This window comes from Ascaphus truei, chromosome 13 (assembly GCF_040206685.1).
Source record: "Ascaphus truei isolate aAscTru1 chromosome 13, aAscTru1.hap1, whole genome shotgun sequence".
NCBI classification, from domain to species: domain Eukaryota; kingdom Metazoa; phylum Chordata; class Amphibia; order Anura; family Ascaphidae; genus Ascaphus; species Ascaphus truei.
In genome coordinates this window covers 17811145-17834039 of record NC_134495.1, presented here as the reverse complement: position 1 = coordinate 17834039, position 22895 = coordinate 17811145, and the positions used below count along the sequence as shown (strand labels likewise).

Here is a 22895-nt window from a genome sequence, read left to right as displayed (position 1 = left end):
CCCCTCCCCCCCCCCCTTCACTCCATCTTTCCTTCCTATGTCCATATTATCTCTCTCTGTATTACCAAATCTGTCCCTCTGATCTTCTATCCTATTTATCTGTCTCTGTGACCTTCTCTGCAGTTCATCTGTCTCTCTGGCTTTCTCCCCTGTTCATCTGTCTCATTGACCTACACTCCTGTTCATCTGTCTCTCTTATTTTCTATCCTATTTATCTGTCTCTCTGACCTTCTCTCCTGTTCATCTGTCTCATTGACCTACTCTCCTGTTCATCTGTCACTCTGATCTTCTATCCTATTTATCTGTATCTCTGACCTTCTCTCCTGTTCATCTGTCTCTATGACCTTCTCTGCTGTTCATCTGTCTCTGATCTTCTCTCCTGTTCATCTGTCTCTCCGACCTTCTCTCCTGTTCATCTGTCTCTGATCTTCTCTCCAGTTCATCTGTCTCTCCGACCTTCTCTCCTGTTTTCACTTTTCTGGTAAGTACATATTTTGCTCACTCTAATTGATTGTCTGTTCCTCTGCTTCCCCTTTTGTATTCCCCTTTTGTATTCCCCTCCCATCACATGCTTCCCATTCACTGATTGACTTTGTTATATTACGCTTCTCACATATGGTGTGCTGGTATGTTTTTTCCACAAACTGTGCAGTTCTGCTTAAGAGGGGAATGTCTTTCCTTAAAGTACTCAGACAACATTTTCTACTTGTGAGATGCAGAGCAGCACCTCTTAATTATAGGCAACTTTCTACCACATAACCCCTTCTTAAGCCAAAGGGGCAGTGTTGCTGGTCCCTCTTGTAGCCAAGGGATTCAATTAAAAATCTTCACAAGAAGGAAATCACCAATGCCTATCTTTCATCATACACATACCAATATGGGCATCTGTGTTTGTGGATGGTGGCTAACTCTTTATGTTCTCCACTCTACAGATTATCAGTCAAAGGGACTGTAGTCACAGCAGAGCAGTGGTCTGAGGGTAATGGACTGTCCAGAAAACACTTCATTCGCCATTGGCAGATTCACCATACAGCACCTCTCCAGCAATTCTATGTTTGGTCACCTTGGAGATATGACTCCAGATGATTTGGTGGGATCAACTAAGCAACCTTCTCCTGAGGTGCCCTATTCTGAGGTCAGGAGTCCAGGTGATGAACAGGTTCAACCACATGTCCATAAGATTGTAAATGAAACCAAAGGAGGTAACAGTAATGCCCAGGCTACAGCCTACACACCTGACAGCTGTAGAAGTCTACCCTCAGCATACTCACCAGAAAGCAATAAAAAGCTGGCGCTGACATACAAATCTGAAAGCTTGGACTCCCTGGTGTGTTCGTCTGCTAGTGATGAGTTCTCTTCTGGTTACACCTCCACCAGTGATGGACAGGTTTTGGAGGTCCCAGCAGAACATGAGCAAGAAGCTCTGGAGCATCTTAACAAATCAATTGAGGCCTTCAGTTGTGGCCTTCAGATGGTTCCGTGCTCCATAGACAAGCAGAGAACAGAAAATGTTGGGAATACTACAGAATCAGGGAATCCCTTGACCAATGGAATCTGTCTGAATCCTAAGGCTCTATCCTTGTGCACCAACCTGATATCCAGGAGACAGCTGGCCTATAACACTCTGGATTCCACACCCCGACATGAGTTCTATATCAACTCCATGGCCCCTGGAAGACTGAAACGAAGCCGTCCATCCCTTGATATCCTTCGCAACGCCATAACAGTAAGCATAGTATGATGTCATGATATGGTTTGTCACTGAGTGTGTCCTCTCCATTATTTTGCCTATTCATGTCAAATGGCTTCTACCTTGTCTCTATCTGCCTCTGATTCTCCTAACTCCTTTTATATGTATGCCTCCTTGTAGTCAACACTCTATCCCTGCTTTGCTATGACTCTGCCTTGCACCCCAAGCCACCCTTTTGATGTTAATGTTGTTTCCACAGGATGAGCAGCAAATGGTCCCAGTGTCCTTGGACCAAGATGTGGAGTCTTGTAACAAAGAGGAACATGGCCCACAGGAAGAGTTTGATAAAAAGAACAAGAAGAGCAAGAAGAAGCCAACAGGGGGACCTGTCCGATTTGGATGGGTCAAAGGTGTCATGGTATGGACCAAGAGTTCATTTTTAATTTGTATCTTTAATTGATAAATAAAGGAGTTGCATTCTGAAAGGGCCAAACAGACACATACATTAGGCTAAGGAAGATTGCTTAGGATCTAATTATTCGTCATATATGGGTAATATTAAAGGGTTTCCTTAATTTTTTATTGCAAAGCCCTTACTCCTATTGCAAAATACTTACAAAAATAGACAAAAACAACCAAATGGCTCAAATACATAAGAATCTAACAATGTGTTGTCTCTTCTGCTATGTTACGTCAATTATAACATCACTTCCTATCTGCACATTCCTGTGCATTGACATCATATCCTGTTTGCACGATGAATATCTTGATATCACTACCTTTCTTGTGGCATAGCTCTCTGACATCAATAGTTATCTGAATAATGTACAGATGGGCAAAACCCGGTATTTTAAATGAGAACCTGCCAGACTCTTACATTGTAAAACCATATACAAAACCAAAACCTCAAACTTATTTAGCACCAAAATAAGAACACCAGGCTAATACCCATCTCTGGGTATTTCTCACCATATCTTTTTTTATTATTATTTTATATTTTTCAGTTATACTATTTTACTTTCCTGATTGTTTTTATAACATTATTCTTATTTTAGGTACTTTTCATGCTTTATTATGCTATTTTAGTATTTGTCCGACTTCTTTTGATTTTTTTCCCCATAATTTTGTAACCAAAAAAAAACTAAATGGGTAAACAGAATCAAAACCAAAACACAAAAAAAAAACATTTTAGAACCAAAAGCATGTAAAAAAATGAAACATTACATTTTTTTTTAGAACCAAAACACAAGAACAAGTGCCTACCCTTACAATAATGTTCTTTATTGACTTCACTGTGATACATTTAGACTAGCACTTCTTGCTGGGTCCTTCTCAATGAGTACAAAATAATTCAAATTCTGATCATCATTCACATACTCTTGTCCTTCCCTGAGCCTTTCTGAGATAACTTGTGCTTTCACTTTACAGATCCGATGCATGTTGAACATCTGGGGGGTCATCTTGTACCTGAGGTTACCATGGATCACTGCTCAGGCTGGAATAGGTATGGAAACCATAGGAGCATCAAGAGAAGATGCATTAGATTTCATGATTAACCTATTTAGCTAGTGGTTTTGAAGCTATTACCGAATTCCCCAGGACTAACAAGTTAATGTATGAACTGTACAATATGATTATGTAGTGATATTATAATTTGCTAGTCATTTATCAACCTGTAACAATATAGATGGACGTTTGGTGACACTTGATACCACTACTAAAGACACTTCGATGAAGATCATTGATCTTTTAGAACATGCATGGTGAAGTTGTTGGGGCTTGTAATTGTGAAATTGGAGAGCGGCAATGACTGATAACTGTTCCACTTTTCATTCAGGTCTCACATGGCTGATCATTCTGATGTCCGTCTTGGTGACCTCTATCACGGGCCTGTCCATCTCTGCTATCTCCACCAATGGAAAAGTCAAGTCAGGTAAGTGAGGGCTGGGATTAGGCGAACTCACAGAACAAGTAGTTTATCCATCCAATCACATTATAACAACGGCAGAATCTATATTGCACTGTATAATATATGTATTAAATATCTACCGTATAATTTAAACTATATAAGCATATGGAGCATGGAGCATTTCATGTTATTTTACCCTTTGCTGCAGTCTTGAAATATATCAGCAAATGTGTACTGGTTGAAATCTCCCACCTGAGACTTTCTGCTTCCATCTGCAGGTGGCACATATTTCCTCATCTCACGCAGTCTGGGCCCAGAGTTAGGAGGCTCCATCGGACTCATCTTTGCTTTCGCCAATGCGGTCGCGGTTGCCATGCACACGGTGGGCTTCGCGGAGACTGTCCGGGACCTGCTCATAGTATGTTTTGCTTTATATTAAATATTGTAATAGTATACACTGCATTATGCAAGAGGCACAAGACATGAACACTGTACACAGTCATCCTAGACTTAAATGTACTGGTTCATGGGCAAGAGCTCTAAGAGATTCTTTGCTAGTCCTGTCCCCAAGTCTTTTAACAATACTCATGTCATGGTTCTAACCAGGTAGCCTTCTCTTGCTGTCTCCATAGGAATACAACGTTGTAATGACAGACCCTCTCAATGACATCAGGATCATCGGCATCATCACGGTTACAGTTCTTCTTGGCATCTCGTTGGCCGGGATGGAGTGGGAAGCTAAGGTTTGCATGATGTCATATGCCTCTCTTTGACATCTCTTCCATTCTAAATTTATATCATCTAAGATCAATTCCTGTACTTAAAATGAAAATCCGTGAATGTCATTTGTTTTACTTCATCACTTGCCACTTTGTCGTTCTTAAATCACTTCCCCATTGTGTCTTCTTAAATATTGTTACTTTCTATCTCTTCCCGTTTGTGTCCTAGAACATATTATCTTTATTACCAATGTGAATTTCCTTCTCCTGATGTCCCAGCCTGCAGAGTTGAACTGACATTACTTTGTCTTCATCTATGCTTCAGGCTCAAGTTGTCTTCTTCTTCGTCATCATGGTGTCCTTTGTGAGTTATTTTGTGGGGACAGTCATGCCTCCCAGTGAAGACAAACAATCCAAGGGCTTTTTCAGCTACAGCGGTAAGTAATCCATAGACAAAACTTGGGATCTGTAAGACATAAGCAACGTTTTACCTTTTACTGCCAGATGGGCCTTCAACACATTGCTTTTAAGTCTTCCAGATTTCCACCTAATGGAAGAACATCTTTGCAGTGGGGTACTGGATTTCCAATAACACAAATGCCTGTGTATCTTTCTGCCATAGGTTCCATCTTCTTGGAAAACATTGTTCCCAACTGGCGCAGTGAAACTGGAGGTTTCTTCGCTATGTTCTCCATCTTTTTCCCATCTGCCACTGGTATTCTGGCTGGAGCCAACATCTCTGGAGATCTGAAGGTTTGAGACATATTTTCTGGTACCCTCATTTGCCATTAACTATTAAGGATCTCTCACCACCTGTTTTTGAACTCACATTCGAGTTAAGCCAACAGAATGTCAGCCATTGAACAATACCTTCATATTTAGAAGATGTCATCTGCAAGTGAGTGACATTTAATTATATACCTGTCTTTCTATGAAAGCTGTCACCTCTAGCAATAGCTAAGACTAGATGACATTCAGTTCACATCCTGCAGAAAGTATTCTCTGTAAGTGGGTGAGAGATACACACGCAGTTCTAGGTAGGTTACTCAATACCACTAGAAAAGACAAGCAAATTCTACAGATCAATATACATATGTGTTACTCACAGTGTGTGAGGTTTGGTCCAAGGGAATCTTAATTATTATCCAGGCTCTGAAAACCCTTCCTTAAATCCCTTTTACAGGACCCAGCAGTGGCTATCCCCAAGGGGACGCTCCTGGCGATATTCTGGACCACCATCTCATACTTGGCCATCTCAGCTACCATAGGTGAGTTTTATCAGCTGTAACTGCACCAGCAGGAGGAGACGTTTAGGTCCCTCCACCAGAATTTCTTTTGCGTGTGCCGATGTGAAAACTCTTCCATAATCCCCGTCTCCAAAGTTCCTTGATGACTTATTGCGTAAATTCTTCCTTGAGGAATCCTATGTATGTGTCACAACTGTCCCCTTTTCTTTGCCTAACTCATTTAGGTTCCTGTTTGTGTCACATTGTAAACTCTCCCCCTTTCCCTCGCCCCTCTGCCCCAGGTTCCTGTGTTCTACGTGATGCCTCTGGTATTCTGAATGACACAATGCCTGTGAATGAGACGTTAGATTGTGAAGGGTTGAGCTGCCAATACGGCTGGAACTTCACTGCATGCCAAGAAACAGAAACCTGTTACTATGGGCTGTCCAACCACTACCAGGTGAGAGAGCTCCCTGTTGTGTAGGGTTCCATAGTGGGTGGAAGGGACGCTGGGAACCTCACACGCCCTGCCTTGTTCCCGATCTGCACCATATCACATTTATATCCGGGCTGTGGTTATTGGGAGGTAAAACCTATAACAGCAGGAATAGGGCAATGTTACATTGGTTTATTTTGGGGGGATTGTATCAATTTGTTTAACCAACTACTGTACCTTCTAAACTCCTTTTAAGAATACATATTTAACTTAAAAGTCATTAGGTGCTTCACTTTTAAGTGATGCCAGAAGACACCGTACATAAGGGGCCCTTTTTAATTGGTGGTGGAAAGTGCCTTAAGTACGGCTTATTAAATATGGGCTAAAGTATGTGAATTGACTAAATTCATGCCAAAATCAGGTTTGGGTTTGTGTCACGCCTTACTCTTAATTAATGAAGAGTGGTTCCGAGTTACACTTTCCACTTGTACCATGAGTAGCCAGTCCTTGTGGTTATTGAACAGGTCCACGTCTGTTTGTAGAATGTGTAATAACTGTTCTCTTTCTTTCACACAGGCAATGAGCATGGTATCAGCCTTCAGCCCTCTCATCACCGCTGGTATCTTCTCTGCCACTCTCTCCTCTGCCCTGGCCTGTCTCGTCTCTGCTCCCAAGGTCTTCCAAGTAAGAGAAAATGTGTTATCGATCCAGTCTCGCTTTTCACTTACTCTCTTTCTTTCACCCTCCCTCTTTCTCTCTTTCACCTATTCCCTCTCTCACATGGTAGGGGTAATTTACTAAAGTCTACTGGCTGCAAAACGTGGGACAAACCAGTGCAAAAAAATTGATCCAGACTTATCAAAGGAAAAGCTCAAATGATTTCAAAGGAATTTCCCTTTCTTTGATAAATCGTGTGCTGTTATTTGCACATGTGTTGCCCCAGGTATGCAGCCGGAAGACTTGAGTAAATAGACCTCCATGTCTTCTTTCTGTTTTCCATTGAGTTGTATCCCTCTCTTCTCTCCCTTCAATTTACCCCTCCTTAATATTATTTTTATCCCTCTCTTCTCTCCCTTCAATTTACCCCTCCTTAATATTATTTTATCTTCTTACCTTTTTATGGTCCCCCCTCTCTTTCTCAGTTTCCATATTCTCCTCTCTCTTTCCTGTCTCTCTCTAACCCTCAACTCTCCTGTCTCTCTGACCTTCCCCCTGCAGTGCCTCTGCCAGGACAAGCTCTACCCTTTCATTGGGTTTTTCGGGAAGGGTTATGGGAAGAACAATGAGCCAGTCCGGGGGTACCTGCTGACTTTTGTCATCGCCATCGCATTCATCCTCATCGGTGAGTCCCTAGTACGACCAATCCCAGGACATTACTCCTGCATGGAACCATCGGCTTGGAACTTTAAGCGATGAAGTCACCATGTGCTAATCCATGTGACCTCCTCCCTGCTCTGTTTAGCTCACTGAGTGCTTTATTCTTTATAGTTTCAAGCGTCCCATCAGGCCATTTTGAGACAAACATCCACATTGAAGTAAATGGGTATTTTTATCCAAAAAGAGCAGCTTCCGTCCTAATATATATTATACTGTGTTTGTGTGTGTCTCTGTGTATCCCTGTTGCATAAATCCATTGCATTGCTGGTATCTCTGATAACAGAGCACTTATGCAGTCCAAGCTGCTGTTCCCCGTCCCCTTTAATATGTGCATCAATATAATCCACACAATAAGTAATTAGCTAAATTGCCAATCGATCCATTCTCCTGTGATCGATCGGCGAAGATTCAACTCAGGGGTTCACTAAGTGGCTGCAGAGGAATATTCTGCAGTCAGTGCATATGAATATAACAAAGTTCTGTGGGGAAGATCATGTGACCAGGCAGTCACTAGATACAATTAGTGCACTGCTAGAGAGGGCAGGGCTCAAAAAGGGGTGTGCCAGAGCCTTTTCAGAAGAGAAAAGGGATGTGACTTTGTAAATGCTTGCTACAGAAACAAAATTTCTTGTTACATTATCATACATTAAAAATATCATTTAGAGTTAAAAATGAAAAAAATGCTACAAGTCATTTCTCATAGTACAGAACTGATTTATTTTAAAAAAACAACCACATGGAGGATATTGCTTGGTCTGCAGCTTTAATTGCTTTTAATGGGAATCCTACATATATTGCTATTTTATGCACTTGTTTTGAACCAGTTTTACAGCCAGGAGATTTGAATAAATAGACCCCTGACAGTGATAAGGATCTGCCCTTAATATAATGCTGATAATGCTGAAAATGATGTGATCTCTGCATTTGCTCTGCTTGGGATCGTTATCTCAATACTTATAACAGAGCTGCACACCCCTTTCTACCTGAGCATGCTCAGACCTGACACTATCATATCTCCACAGCTGAGCTGAATACGATTGCGCCCATTATCTCCAACTTCTTCCTGTGCTCTTACGCTCTCATCAACTTCAGCTGCTTCCACGCGTCCGTCACCAACTCCCCAGGTAAGCGCCATTAGTGTACATAGCGCTTCACAGCCGTAATACACGTGACAATCATATAAATAACAAATAATACAGATAACACATAATGGGGAGAAGCGCTTCAGACATAAAAGTAACATTTAGGAAAAGGAGTCCCTGCTCCGAAGAGCTTACAATCTAATTGGTAGGTAGGAAGAACGTACAGAGACAGGAGGAGGGTGTTCTGATAAGTGCGTCTGCAGGGGGCCAATGTCGATGTATGAGGTGTAATGTATCAGCCACGGAGCTACCCATGTGCTTCGTTAAGCAGGTGTGTTTTAAGGTGGGTCTTAAAGGTGGATAGAGAGGGTGCTAGTCGGGTATTGAGGGGAAGGGCATTCCAGAGGTGTGGGGCAGTCAGTGAGAAGGGCTTAAGGCAGGAGAGGGCTTTAGACACAAAGGGGGTAGAGAGTAGACATCCTTGAACAGAACGCAAGAGTCGGGATGGTGCCTAGCGAGAAATTAGCGCTGAGATGTAAGGAGGGGCAGAAGAGTGTAAAGCTTTAAAAGTGAGGAGGAGAATTGAGTGTGAGATGCAGGATTTGATAGGAAGTCAGGAGAGGGATTTCAGCAGGGGAGACGCTGAGACAGATTTAGGAAAGAGTTTTAAGGGTTCTAGGGAACGAGTGAACAGCATTAAAAAAGCACAAATGAGTGAAGTGAAAATTATTCAATGTAATGGAGAATAAAGTGCTCAAAAGCAAATTTTGCACTCAAACTTCTATGCCTTGTTCCAATGTGAGATAAACACATGAAAATGACTTTATGCAGTAAATCTCCTCACAAAGAAAACAGAAAAAGAACATGGCATAACATTGTTTAACACAAGGGTTAAATGTACAAGGATGGAAAGGGAATGAACTCACACTTTCCTAAATAGCGCAGTGAGTGTATTTATGGTACACTCTGCCCACTCCGGACAATCTGGGATACACAACCAGTCCTGGATCCATCAGTGTGCTAGCTCTGCTCCTTCTTAGACTTCCGCATCGGCGTTGTGTGCATCCGTGTTATCAGTAAGGAGTCCCGGATTGAATCTTTGACTTGGTGGTACGGTGTCCTCGGGGGGGGGGGGGCAAAAACCCAACGCGTTTCGCTTAACCAATATATTCGGCTTCCTTATGGGTTCTTTTGATGTGACTCCCATGTTAGTTTATATAGTTACAATCTCATAAAGAGCGCCCATCCCATTGGACAATTAAGGTCAATGACTGAATGATAAACTCAGCTGATTGGCCCCTCAAAATTAATTCTAAAGTTATTGAATGGGGTTGCACAATCGCTGTTTATATTAAATGATGTTATGCATACATTCAAATATGCAACAGCACAAATATAATTATTTCGTTCAAAAATACAAAGTAAAACATAGTTTGCTCCAATTATCTCCAACTTCAGCTGCTTTCATGCATCCATCACCAACTCCCCAGGTATGGATGTTGTGTAGGGACCATGGACAGACACACAGCCTGGGTGGTATTATTAATAATACTAACATGTTCTAATTGAAGGTCCTAGAGACCGAATGGACAACTCTCAGTCAATGACTGAGCCACTGATTGAGGACTGGGGTTGAGCACCCCTGCTCTATTGTATTGCTGGCACGCCTCTCAGTACAAGGGTTAATTACCCAAGTTTCTTCTTTTTTGGACTCTCTTCCACAGGCTGGCGTCCCACCTTCCGTTTCTACAGCAAGTGGACCTCTCTCTTCGGAGCAGTGGTGTCCGTGGTCATCATGTTCCTCCTTACGTGGTGGTCTGCCATCATTGCTGTCGCCATCGTCGTCATTCTGCTGGGATACGTGATCTACAAGAAGCCAGGTGAGAGCCCGTTCACCAGGAGAGAGAGGAAAGGGATAAGCAGCCTGGACATATAACACATTAACATGTAACTGGGGTCAGCCACACATGTCTCTCCATGTTAATATTCTGCTATGCGTTGCAGGAGCGTCTAGCATTGGTGGGGATAAAATGTGATGTCTATAAAATATTTGCCCTGCCTGACAGTGGTAGGGTTAATAATATGCTCAATAATATGCTCTTCCTCCTTCATCAAGTATGAAATGCCTGAGATATTGAGCAGTTGGGGGGGAGGATGAGAAAGTACTGTAGCTTGGTGTAAGTATAAAGGCTTGTTACCCCATGGAGACCCCTCTGCTGTCCCACTTTGGGACTGACCATCTCTCCCCTGTAGATGTGAACTGGGGCTCATCTGTGCAGGCCGGAGCGTACAGCATGGCGCTGACATACAGCGTGAGCCTGAGCGGTGTGCAGGAACACGTCAAGAACTACAGGTAGTTGCTCTGTATTGTGTAGGGTCAGTGTGTGATGTGTACTCTGTATTATGCTGTACGTGTGTTGGGTGCTCTCTGCTGTGCTGAATGTGAGCTCTGTGTGCTCTGTGTTGTGGGGGGTCTGTGTGCTCTGTGTTGTGGGGGGTCTGTGTGCTCTGCGTTATGGGGGGTCTATGTGCTCTGTGTTGTGTGGGGTCTGTGTGCTCTGTGTTGTGGGGGGTCTGTGTGCTCTGTGTTATGGGGGGTCTGTGTGCTCTGTGTTGTGTGGGGTCTGTGTGCTCTGTGTTATGGGGGGTCTGTGTGCTCTGTGTTGTGTGGGGTCTGTGTGCTCTGTGTTATGGGGGGTCTGTGTGCTCTGTGTTGTGTGGGGTCTGTGTGCTCTGTGTTGTGTGGGGTCTGTGTGCTCTGTGTTATGGGGGGTCTGTGTGCTCTGTGTTGTGTGGGGTCTGTGTGCTCTGTGTTGTGTGGGGTCTGTGTGCTCTGTGTTATGGGGGGTCTGTGTGCTCTGTGTTGTGTGGGGTCTGTGTGCTCTGTGTTGTGTGGGGTCTGTGTGCTCTGTGTTATGGGGGGGTCTGTGTGCTCTGTGTTGTGTGGGGTCTGTGTGCTCTGTGTTGTGTGGGGTCTGTGTGCTCTGTGTTATGGGGGGTCTGTGTGCTCTGTGTTATGGGGGGTCTGTGTGCTCTGTGTTGTGTGGGGTCTGTGTGCTCTGTGTTATGGGGGGTCTGTGTGCTCTGTGTTGTGTGGGGTCTGTGTGCTCTGTGTTATGGGGGGTCTGTGTGCTCTGTGTTATGGGGGGTCTGTGTGCTCTGTGTTGTGTGGGGTCTGTGTGCTCTGTGTTATGGGGGGTCTGTGTGCTCTGTGTTGTGTGGGGTCTGTGTGCTCTGTGTTATGGGGGGTCTGTGTGCTCTGTGTTGTGTGGGGTCTGTGTGCTCTGTGTTGTGTGGGGTCTGTGTGCTCTGTGTTGTGTGGGGTCTGTGTGCTCTGTGTTGTGTGGGGTCTGTGTGCTCTGTGTTGTGTGGGGTCTGTGTGCTCTGTGTTATGGGGGGTCTATGTGCTCTGTGTTGTGTGGGGTCTGTGTGCTCTGTGTTGTGTGGGGTCTGTGTGCTCTGTGTTATGGGGGGTCTGTGTGCTCTGTGTTGTGTGGGGTCTGTGTGCTCTGTGTTATGGGGGGTCTGTGTGCTCTGTGTTGTGTGGGGTCTGTGTGCTCTGTGTTATGGGGGGTCTGTGTGCTCTGTGTTGTGTGGGGTCTGTGTGCTCTGTGTTGTGTGGGATCTGTGTGCTCTGTGTTGTGTGGGGTCTGTGTGCTCTGTGTTGTGTGGGGTCTGTGTGCTCTGTGTTATGGGGGGTCTGTGTGCTCTGTGTTATGGGGGGTCTGTGTGCTCTGTGTTATGGGGGGTCTGTGTGCTCTGTGTTATGGGGGGTCTGTGTGCTCTGTGTCATGGGGGGTCTGTGTGCTCTGTGTTATGGGGGGTCTGTGTGCTCTGTGTTATGGGGGGTCTGTGTGCTCTGTGTTATGGGGGGTCTGTGTGCTCTGTGTTATGGGGGGTCTGTGTGCTCTGTGTTATGGGGGGTCTGTGTGCTCTGTGTTATGGGGGGTCTGTGTGCTCTGTGTCATGGGGGGTCTGTGTGCTCTGTGTTATGGGGGGTCTGTGTGCTCTGTGTTATGGGGGGTCTGTGTGCTCTGTGTTATGGGGGGTCTGTGTGCTCTGTGTTATGGGGGGTCTGTGTGCTCTGTGTTATGGGGGGGTCTGTGTGCTCTGTGTTGTGTGGGGTCTGTGTGCTCTGTGTTATGGGGGGTCTGTGTGCTCTGTGTTGTGTGGGGTCTGTGTGCTCTGTGTTATGGGGGGTCTGTGTGCTCTGTGTTGTGTGGGGTCTGTGTGCTCTGTGTTGTGTGGGGTCTGTGTGCTCTGTGTTGTGTGGGGTCTGTGTGCTCTGTGTTGTGTGGGGTCTGTGTGCTCTGTGTTGTGTGGGGTCTGTGTGCTCTGTGTTGTGTGGGGTCTGTGTGCTCTGTGTTATGGGGGGTCTGTGTGCTCTGTGTTGTGTGGGGTCTGTGTGCTCTGTGTTATGGGGGGTCTGTGTGCTCTGTTTTATGGGGGGTCTGTGTGCTCTGTGTTATGGGGGGTCTATGTGCTCTGTGTTATGGGGGGTCTGTGTGCTCTGTGTTATGGGGGGTCTGTGTGCTCTGTGTTATGGGGGGTCTGTGTGCTCTGTGTTATGGGGGGTCTGTGTGCTCTGTGTTGTGTGGGGTCTGTGTGCTCTGTGTTATGGGGGGTCTGTGTGCTCTGTGTTATGGGGGGTCTGTGTGCTCTGTGTTATGGGGGGTCTGTGTGCTCTGTGTTATGGGGGGTCTATGTGCTCTGTGTTATGGGGGGTCTGTGTGCTCTGTGTTATGGGGGGGTCTGTGTGCTCTGTGTTATGGGGGGTCTATGTGCTCTGTGTTATGGGGGGTCTGTGTGCTCTGTGTTATGGGGGGTCTATGTGCCATGTCAAGTTCTTAATATGAGTTACATAGTAGATGAGGTTGAAAAAAGTTCAACCGATGCTAAATTTAGACAACAAATACTTTTCCCCGTGCGCACCCTGCCTGCCTTGGCTCCTCGCAACCACCCCCCCCCCTCCCCCACGCCCTTCCTGCACGATCCCAGCATCAAATGATGCACGGGGTCATGTGACATCACGTTGCCATGGTAACAGGCCATCACGTGACCCGTGGCGTAATTTCCCCCATCTCCGTGGGGCAGAGTGCAGGACCTCTATAACTGTGATGCCCCCCCCCCCCGAAAATCTAGCGCCCCCCAGTTTGCGCACTGCTGCTTTATCCTATATATATACTTACTTATTGATCCAGAGGAAGGCAAACAAAAACCCCCAGTGTCATATCATCCAATGATATCTCATAAGGGGAAAAATACATTCCTTCCTGACTCCAAGAATTGGCAATTAGATTACTCCCTGGATCAACATCCTCCCCATGTATACTTATTTGGTATATCCCTGTATACCTTTCCTTTCTAAAAAGATGTCCAACCTTTTTTTGAACAAATCTGTTGTATCTGCCATCACAGTCTCTATGGGTAATGGATTCCGCATTTTAACTGCCCTTAACGTAAAGAACCCTTTCCTTTGTTGCTGGTGAAATCTTCTTTCCTCCAACCTAAAGGGATGACCAGAGTCCTTTGTACTGCCCTTGGGATGAATAGTTCTTTTGAAAGCTCCCTGTACTGTACCCGAATATATTTATATATAGTTATCATATCCCCTCTTAGACGCCTCTTTGCTAATGTAAATAAATCTAATTTAGCTAGCCTCTCCTCATAAGATAGATTGGCCATCCCCTTTATTAATTTGGTGGCTCTTCTCTGCACTCTCTCTAGTTCCATAATGTATTTTCTAAGGAGTGGTGCCCAAAATTGTACTCCATATTCAAGGTGTGGTCTTACTAATGCTTTGTAAAGGGGGATAATTATGTTTACTTCCCTTCCATCCATTGTCCGTTAAATGCAAGATAAGATCTTGTTTGCCTTTGCAGCTACTGCATGACTTTGGGCACTATTGCTAAGCCTGCTGTCTACAAGCACTCCTAAATCCTTCTCCATCAAGGATTCCCCAATTTATCCCCATTTAATTTGTAAGTTGCCTGCTTATTCTTTCTTCCCAAATGTATAACCGTACATTTATCTGTATTAAACCTCATCTGCCATTTACCTGCCCAAGTTTCCAGTCTCTCCAAGTCCTTCTGGAGACATATTACATCCTGCTCTGATTCTACTACCTTACACAATTTAGTATCATCAGCAAAGATGGAGACTTTGCTCTCAATGCCAACATCAAGGTCATTAATAAACAAGTTAAAAAGCAGTGGCTCCAGTACCGACCCCTGAGGTACTCCACTCACGACCTTAGCCCAACCTGAAAAAGTTCCGTTTGTGACAACCCTCTATTGTCTATCCTTATTTTGTACACCAACCTCTTATGTGGAACCATATCAAAAGCCTTTGCAAAATCTAAGTAGACCACATCAACGGCATTATCCAGGTCTCCCTCACCCTCCTCCTCGCTCCCTCTCACCCTCCTCCTCTCCCTCTCATCCTCTTCGCACCCTCTCACCCTCCTCCTCACTCTCTCTCACCTCCTCTCTCCCTCCTCCCCTTAGGCCACAGTGTCTTGTCCTCACCGGACCCCCCAACTTCCGCCCGGCTCTGGTTGACTTTATCAGCTCAGTCACCAAGAACATCAGCCTGATGATCTGCGGCAATGTGGTGACTGTAAGTATATGAGGGGTTAAATATCTGGCATTTATGACTAGAGCCTCCGGTATTGGGATATATACTGTGTAAATAGGTGGGTGCTGGGGATATAGGATGGGTGCTGGGGATAAAGGATGGGTGCTTTTGATATAGAATGGGTGCTTTGGGTACAGGATGGGTGCTGTAGCTAAATGATGGGTGCTGTGGATAAAAGATGGGTGCTATGGGTGGAGGATGGAGGCTGTGAATAGAGGATGGGTGCTGTAGATAGAGGATGGGTGCTGTGGATGGATGATGGGTGCTGAGGGTATAGGATGTGTGCTGTGGATAATGGATGGGTGCTGAGAGTATAGGATGGGTGCTGTGGGTGGAGGATGGAGGCTGTGAATAGAGGATGGGTGCTGTAGATAGAGGATGGGTGTTAAGGGTATAGGATGGGTGCTGAGGGTATAGGATGGGTGCTGTGGATAGAGGATGGGTGCTGAGAGTATAGGATGGGTACTGTGGGTGGAGGATGGATGCTGTGAATAGAGGATGGGTGCTGTAGATAAATGATGGGTGCTGTGGGTGGAGGGTGGAGGCTGTGAATAGAGGATGGGTGCTGTAGATAGAGGATGGGTGCTGAGGGTATAGGATGGGTGCTGTGGATGGATGATGGGTGCTGAGGGTATAGGATGTGTTCTGTGGATAAAGGATGGGTGCTGAGAGTATAGGATGGGTACTATGGGTGGAGGATGGATGCTGTGAATAGAAGATGGGTGCTGAGGGTATAGGATGGGTGCTGTGGATGGAGGATGGGCGCTGTGGATGGATGATGGGTGCTGAGGGTATAGGATGGGTGCTGTGGATAGAGGATGGGTGCTGTGGATGGATGATGGGTGCTGTGGATTGAGGATGGGTGCTGAGAGTATACGATGGGTACTGTGGGTGGAGGATGGATGCTGTGACTAGAGGATGGGTGCTGAGGGTTAAGGATGGATGCTGTGGATGGAGGATGGGTGCTGTGGATGGATGATGGGTGCTGAGGGTATAGGATGGGTGCTGAGGGTATAGGATGGGTGCTGTGGATAGAGGATGGGTGCTGTGGATGGATGATGGGTGCTGAGGGTATAGGATGGGTGCTGAGGGTATAGGATGGGTGCTGTGGATAGAGGATGGGTGCTGAGAGTATACGATGGGTACTGTGGGTGGAGGATGGATGTTGTGATTAGAGGATGGGTGCTGGGGGTATAGGATGGGTGCTGTGGTTGGAGGATGGGTGCTGTAGAGGATGGGTGCTACAAGCCATATGGCGGGCGCTAGTGCAGGGTTAAGCTCCCATGTGTTGCTTTCAGGACAGTGATAAGGTGACAGACTCGGAGGGACACCTGCGGTGGCTGAACACCAGGAAAGTGAGATCCTTCTACAGTGTGATCAGGGAGAGCAGCTTGAGATCCGGAGCCAAGAGTCTCATGCAGGTACAGAAACCACAACCCTTACAGGATAGAACCTTACAGAGCATCCCTACAGGGCATTGCTTCATTTGGCCTTACTCACGGTACTGCCCAATCCCCTGCAGAGTATCTCTTCTTGCCCTCCCACTGCAGAACCTCCCTCCCTTCTGCCTTCACAGCATCTCACCCCTGCAGATTCACCATTGCACCTTCTGCCCCTGCAGGTCTCGGGTCTTGGCCGTCTGAAGCCAAACACCCTGGTCCTGGGATACAAGAGCAGCTGGCAGAGAGACCCCGAGCGGAGCCTGGAGGAGTATGTGGGGGTCATACAGTAAGTAGACTCTGATGTATCTGCACTCTCCTGCCAGTCGCTCTGCTTTACAGTGCACGTCTGCTCCCTGACATGTTTATTTCAGTGGCTTTTCATTCACCCCCCTATCTTCTCTGCTCTGTCTTGCTGTGTCTCACCGTGTCTCCTGTATGTTTGCTCTCCCTGTGTGAGGCCTCAGCAGTCTCTCTCTCTCTCACAGTGATGCATTTGACGGTCACTTCGGGGTCTGTGTTCTGCGGATGAGGAATGGGTTTGATGTGTCCCAGAACGGGCAGGCCCACGGTGAGTGACACAGACACGCAACAGCACACAAGTGTATTCCTGTGTGAGGCAGAGTGTGTCACTGTATATTGTTCACGTGGGTGTATCACTGTGTATGACAATGAGGCCTCTTATTCAATATGAGGTGAAGCGGCTTCCCAGAGCTGGAGAAGAGGTCAGATCCAATCAAGTGGGACTAACATCTTCTCTAACAAGGGGAAGCACCTTCACAGCATGTACTGTAATATAAGAGCCTGTGTGCGCATAACATTGTGTGTACATGTCGCTACATGTGTATCATTGTGTATGGTGTGTGTGTGTCACAGTGTATGACACTGGGAGTCACATGCAGCGCTGTGGGGTGTCAAATCCATCCTATAAGTGACACTATTGTCCTTGCAGTAAATCTGGCGTTCCAGGACTCTGATAACGAGGCGATGTCTGATCAGGAGACAGAGAAAGGTAACCAAGACACTCGCTGTCTGTAGGACTCTCACTGTCCCTCTTTCTTACCACACTCGTCTGTCACATATTCCATCCTCAGTCTCTTCTGCCCTTTCTTTCTATGTTCTGCCACTTGCCTTCACTTTCCTCCCTCTCTTCCTCGCTCCTTCCTTTCCCTTCTAGCTCTCTCTTGTTCCCACATCATCTCCTGCTTGGCTTCCAGAGCCTCCCCGCGCAGTACCAGAGATCCTGAATCAAACCAACACTGAATTCCAGAGCCGTCAGGGCAAGAAGAGCATCCACGTCTACTGGCTGTGTGATGATGGAGGCGAGTGCAGGGCCGGGGCATGCTTACCAGAGACGTACTGTACTAACCAGAGCTGTGCTGTACTAACCAGAGCTGTGCTGTACTAACCAGAGATGTACTATCCTAACCAGAGCTGTACTGTACTAACCAGAGATGTACTATCCTAACCAGAGCTGTACTGTACTAACCAGAGATGTACTATCCTAACCAGAGCTGTACTGTACTAACCAGAGCTATACTATCCTAACCAGAGCTGTACTGTACTAACCAGAGATGTACTATCCTAACCAGAGCTGTACTATCCTAACCAGAGCTGTGCTGTACTAACCCGAGATGTACTATCCTAACCAGAGATGTACTGTACTAACCAGAGATGTACTATCCTAACCAGAGCTATACTATCCTAACCAGAGCTGTACTGTACTAACCAGAGCTGTGCTGTACTAACCAGAGCTATACTATCCTAACCAGAGCTGTACTGTACTAACCAGAGCTGTACTATCCTTACCAGAGATGTACTGTACTAACCAGAGCTATACTATCCTAACCAGAGCTGTACTGTACTAACCAGAGATGTACTATCCTAACCAGAGCTGTACTGTACTAACCAGAGCTGTACTGTACTAACCAGAGCTGTGCTATCCTAACCAGAGCTGTGCTATCCTAACCAGAGCTGTGCCATGCTAACCAGAGCTGTACTATCCTAACCAGAGCTGTGCTATCCTAACCAGAGCAGTACTATCCTAATCAGAGCTGTGCTATCCTAACCAGAACAGTACTATCCTAATCAGAGCTGTGCTATCCTAACCAGAACAGTACTATCCTAACCAGAGCAGTACTATCCTAACCAGAGCTGTGCCATGCTAACCAGAGCTGTACTATCCTAACCAGAGCTGTGCTATCCTAACCAGAGCTGTGCTATCCTAACCAGAGCAGTACTATCCTAACCAGAGCAGTACTATCCTAACCAGAGCTGTGCTATTGTAACCAGAGCTGTGCCATGCTAACCAGAGCAGTACTATTCCAATCAGAGCAGTACTATCCTAACCAGAGCTGTGCTATCCTAACCAGAGCAGTACTATCCTAACCAGAGCAGTACTATCCTAACCAGAGCTGTGCCATGCTAACCAGAGCAGTACTATTCCAATCAGAGCAGTACTATCCTAACCAGAGCTGTGCTATCCTAACCAGGGCAGTACTATCCTAACCAGAGCAGTACTATCCTAACCAGAGCTGTGCCATGCTAACCAGAGCAGTACTATCCTAACCAGAGCTGTGCCATGCTAACCAGAGGTGCACTATCCTAACCTGTACTGTACTAACCAGAGCTGTGCTATTCTAAGCAAAGTGGTGCCATGCTACCCAGAGCTGTGCCTTACTGTGCTAAATCTAACTACACACAGCTCACCTGTACAGTACAACTTAATACCACAGTGAGGGATAACATCATTTTTCCTGGGATCTGGTTGTCGCCAAGTTACATTAACCCTTTCAGCTTCGCGTGTCTCCTGTGGGAGCCCCACGGTGTCAGCATGGATTTGTTTAACCCCTTCGCTTTCTGTGTTAACCCCCATAGGGCTGACGCTGCTCGTCCCGTACCTGCTGACCCGCAGGAAGCGCTGGAGCCAGTGCAAAGTTACAGTGTACATCAGAGGGGGTCAGGAGAACGAGGAGCAGGAGAGGAGAGAGTGAGTGTCTGAGAGGGGAATGAAGGAGGGAAGGAGGGGAGAGGAAGAGAGAATAGGGGAGGGAAAGGAGGATGGAGAAGAGAGGTGAGTGAGAACGTGTCTGAGAGGGGAAGGAAGGAGGGGAGAGGAAGAGAGAATAGGGGAGGGAAAGGAGGATGGAGAAGAGAGGTGAGTGAGAATGTGTCTGAGAGGGGAAGGAAGGAGGGGAGAGGAAGAGAGAATAGGGGAGGGAAAGGGGGATGAGAAGGGAAGTGAGGGGGTGAGAATGTGTCAGAGAGAAATGACAGAGAAAGGGAGGAAGAGGTAGTGAGGAGAAAAGAGGAGAAAAGGGGAGAAGCGAGAGTGAGTGACAGAGAGGAATGAAGGAGGGAAAAGGGGAGACGGAGAGAGAATGGGGGAGAGAAAGGGGGATGGAGAAGAGAGGTGAGGGGAGTGAGAATGTGTCTTGAGAGGGGAAGGAAGGAGGGGGGAAGAGAGAATGGGCGAGGGAAAGGGGGATGAAGAAGAGAGGTGAGTATGTGTCTGAAAGGGGAATGATAGAGAAAGAGAGGAAAGGATAGAGCGGAGAAAAGAGGAGATAAGGGGAGAAGTGAGGGTGAGTAACTGAGAGGGGAATGAGTAGAGAAGAGAGAGAGCACTCACAGAGGAGAAAGACCTATTGACCACGCCATATGCTGTCTCTTTCTCTCTGTAAATATGTTTCTGTCTTTAGCATGCAGTCTCTACCTAATACACTGTCTTTTCTTGGCTGTATTTTCTTGGCTGTCTCTCACTTTTTCCCGGTACCTAAATTCTCATTCTCGCTCTCATTCTCTCTCTCATTCTCTCTCTCTCATTCTCTCTCTCTCATTCTCTCTCTCTCGCTCTCCTCTTCCATTCTGTCCTCTGTGGGCAGTCGCTTTAGTACATGAACCTTTATAAATCTGTCTTTCTTTCTCTTGCTTTTATGCTGCATCTGTCTCTTTAGTTAGTATATAACCTTTCTAAAGCGGTCTCTTTCTGCATTGCCATCTAGAATGCAGTCACTCCTGGAGAAGTTCAGGCTGGGTTTCCATGAGGTCATTGTGCTGACCGACATTCACCAGACGCCTGAGCCCAAAAAGTAAGTATGACATCACAGTGATGTCATGGATCTGAAACCACTGCATCCCCTGGAGCTTCCTTCGATGGCCAGATCATCAGCTCAGGGGTTCTCAACTCCATCAAGACCCCCCAATGGGTCAGGTTTTCAGGATATCCCTGCTTCAGCACAAGTGGCGCAATCAGTGGCTCAGTCTTCCACTGCACGATCTGTGCTGAAGCAGGGATATCCTTAAAACCTGACCTGTTGGGGGGTGTTGAGAACCCCTGAATTAGTTGGTTAATAACCTCTAATGCCCCAGGAGGGGTATAAAACTCCACTTTCTAACCCTCGCTCTGTGTTCACACAGCATGAAGTTGTTTGAGGACCTTATTGCCCCATACAGAGTGAACGATAATCTGCGGGGGGAGGGGGAGGCTGAAAGCTCCCCCTGCAAGATCACAGACCAGGACTTGCTCAGTCACATGACCAAGGTAAGTAGACACCCACCCCGCGTGTTTGGGAGAGATGAAGTGGCCCCACACTAGAAAGGGACGTACTGCACTATAGAGTATGTCTGCCCAGTGCAAACTTTGTTCTGCGTAGAAACCCTTGAATAAATATTCTGGGTTCTCTACAGCTAGTAGTGACCCTAATACCCCCTAACCTCAAGAGAACAGAAACCCCACTCCTCCCCCCCTCTCGGGTTGCAGAGCAGTGGGGGCATCTAGGAAGGGATTGGGTATTGGAGACACTTTAAATTCTAGGATGATTAGAGATACTCAACAGGATTAGACATTGCGGCACGTTCAGGGAATTGAGGATCATTTAACCCCGTAAACGCTGGATGGGGTACACGCCTTTTTAACTCCTCCCTCTAACTCGGATGCATCTCCCTCTCCCTCACACTCTCTTAGTCGGAGCGCTACGTGCGAATGAATGAGATCCTGCAGGAGAATTCCCAGGGTGCTGCCCTCATTGCCATGTGAGTACTTCACCCCGGCCTGGTCTATTAACCTTCACTGCCTGCAGCGCACCTTAGGTAGGGGAGGGGTTAAGAAGTGACGCTGAACTAGCAGTTTCAACGCTCTGCAGATCTCCAGCACAGTTTGTAGCGACGCTCTGCAGGTTTCTGGCAGGGTAGGGCTGACAAAGTGATATTTCTGTACTCTAGCAGGGCAAGGGTTTAAGAGCAATGCTCTGCATCACTAGAAACTGCTCTGCAGGTTTCCTATGCAGGGATGGGATTAAAAAGCGATGCTCTGCAGATTTCACTAGCAGGGATGGGATTAAGAAGCGATGCTCTGCAGGTTTCCTTAGCAGGGATGGGATTAAGGGCCGTTGTCATTGGGTTAACCCTTGGTGTCCCTCCTGTCCTCTCTGCAGAAGCCTCCCTGTGGCCAGCAGAACCACCTGCCCCAGCTCCTTATATATGGCCTGGCTGGAGAGCCTGTCACGTGACCTCAACCCACCAATCGTCTTCATCCGTGGCAACCAGCAGGACTCCCTCACCGTGTACTGCCAGTGACGCACCGCCAGCTGCACAGGGATAGATGGTCTGCAGCCAGCGGCACGGCGGAGGAGCAATGCTCTGCACATCTCTAGCAGGGGACAGGGATGAGAAGCAACACACTGCATCAGCCTGGGCAGGGTTGAGGAGCGACGCTCTGCATCTGTCCACCTGGGAATGGGGATCAGGAGCGATGCTCTGTATAGGTCTAGCTGGGAGCAGGAATTAAAACCCCAATTCACTGAATGAGTAAATAAAAAAGGATTATATTTTGTATATTTGTGAGGTTTATTTTACATTTTCCCTCTATCTTCCTGATCTCATTATGAAATTGTCTCTTAATAGTCTACTTTGAAGGAATGATGTCATTGAATAATGGTGTCACACGATGATGAGGTCATAGAATACTGTAGTGATGCCACAGATTTTTGGTGTGGGTCATTAGCCCCTTTGGCAATGCCTTGCAGGCCCCTCCAGGGGTTAAAAAATGGTCAGTTTTCTCTGAGCGCTCATGACATCTTGAAAATGTGTATACGAGTAGATGTTAGTCAGTTGAGTGAGCGCTTTTGCTATAACTCAGCGTTAAAGGGTTAACGGAGCAATGCTGTGCAAGCCGTTATTGGGGTTATGAAGGAGCAATGTTCTGCGGGTCACAGCTAATAAAATGTAATAACCCCCGCACTGCCAGGAGCCAGCAACGCGGCGCTTCGCAGTGAAGGGGTTAACCAATCCTCTTCTATAAACTTGTAATATGTTCTGTAAATATCATTTAGGTTGTAATAAAATTGTAGGCAGACCAATGTGTGTTATAATTCTGTGTAA

General features: G+C 46.5%; 1 protein-coding gene across 1 annotated transcript; it reads left to right on the top strand.

The window, feature by feature from the left end:
* Positions 1–982: 982 nt before the first annotated feature.
* LOC142465237 (solute carrier family 12 member 3-like) lies at positions 983–22864 on the top strand. Its single transcript, XM_075569236.1, has 26 exons — positions 983–1726; positions 1950–2108; positions 3119–3194; positions 3528–3623; positions 3878–4017; positions 4232–4342; positions 4644–4755; positions 4941–5071; positions 5502–5586; positions 5847–6004; positions 6557–6664; positions 7199–7322; positions 8380–8481; positions 10164–10319; positions 10693–10792; positions 14946–15057; positions 16374–16496; positions 16697–16803; positions 17003–17085; positions 17467–17526; positions 17732–17836; positions 19392–19503; positions 20519–20605; positions 20934–21057; positions 21481–21548; positions 21950–22864. Exons 1-26 carry the CDS (start codon positions 983–985, stop codon positions 22089–22091), a joined length of 3525 nt encoding a protein of 1174 aa, XP_075425351.1. The 3' UTR covers positions 22092–22864.
* Positions 22865–22895: the final 31 nt, after the last annotated feature.

What these genes read in the sequence shown, in the direction of transcription:
- LOC142465237 (XM_075569236.1), top strand. Translation starts at nt 983, where the DNA reads ATGGACTGTCCAGAAAACACTTCATTCGCCATTGGCAGATTCACCATA. An exon ending in GATGGGTCAAAGGTGTCATG is followed by an intron (nt 2,109 to 3,118) that starts GTATGGACCAAG and finishes TTCACTTTACAG; the next exon opens with ATCCGATGCATGTTGAACAT. An exon ending in GGTGCTGCCCTCATTGCCAT is followed by an intron (nt 21,549 to 21,949) that starts GTGAGTACTTCA and finishes TCCTCTCTGCAG; the next exon opens with AAGCCTCCCTGTGGCCAGCA.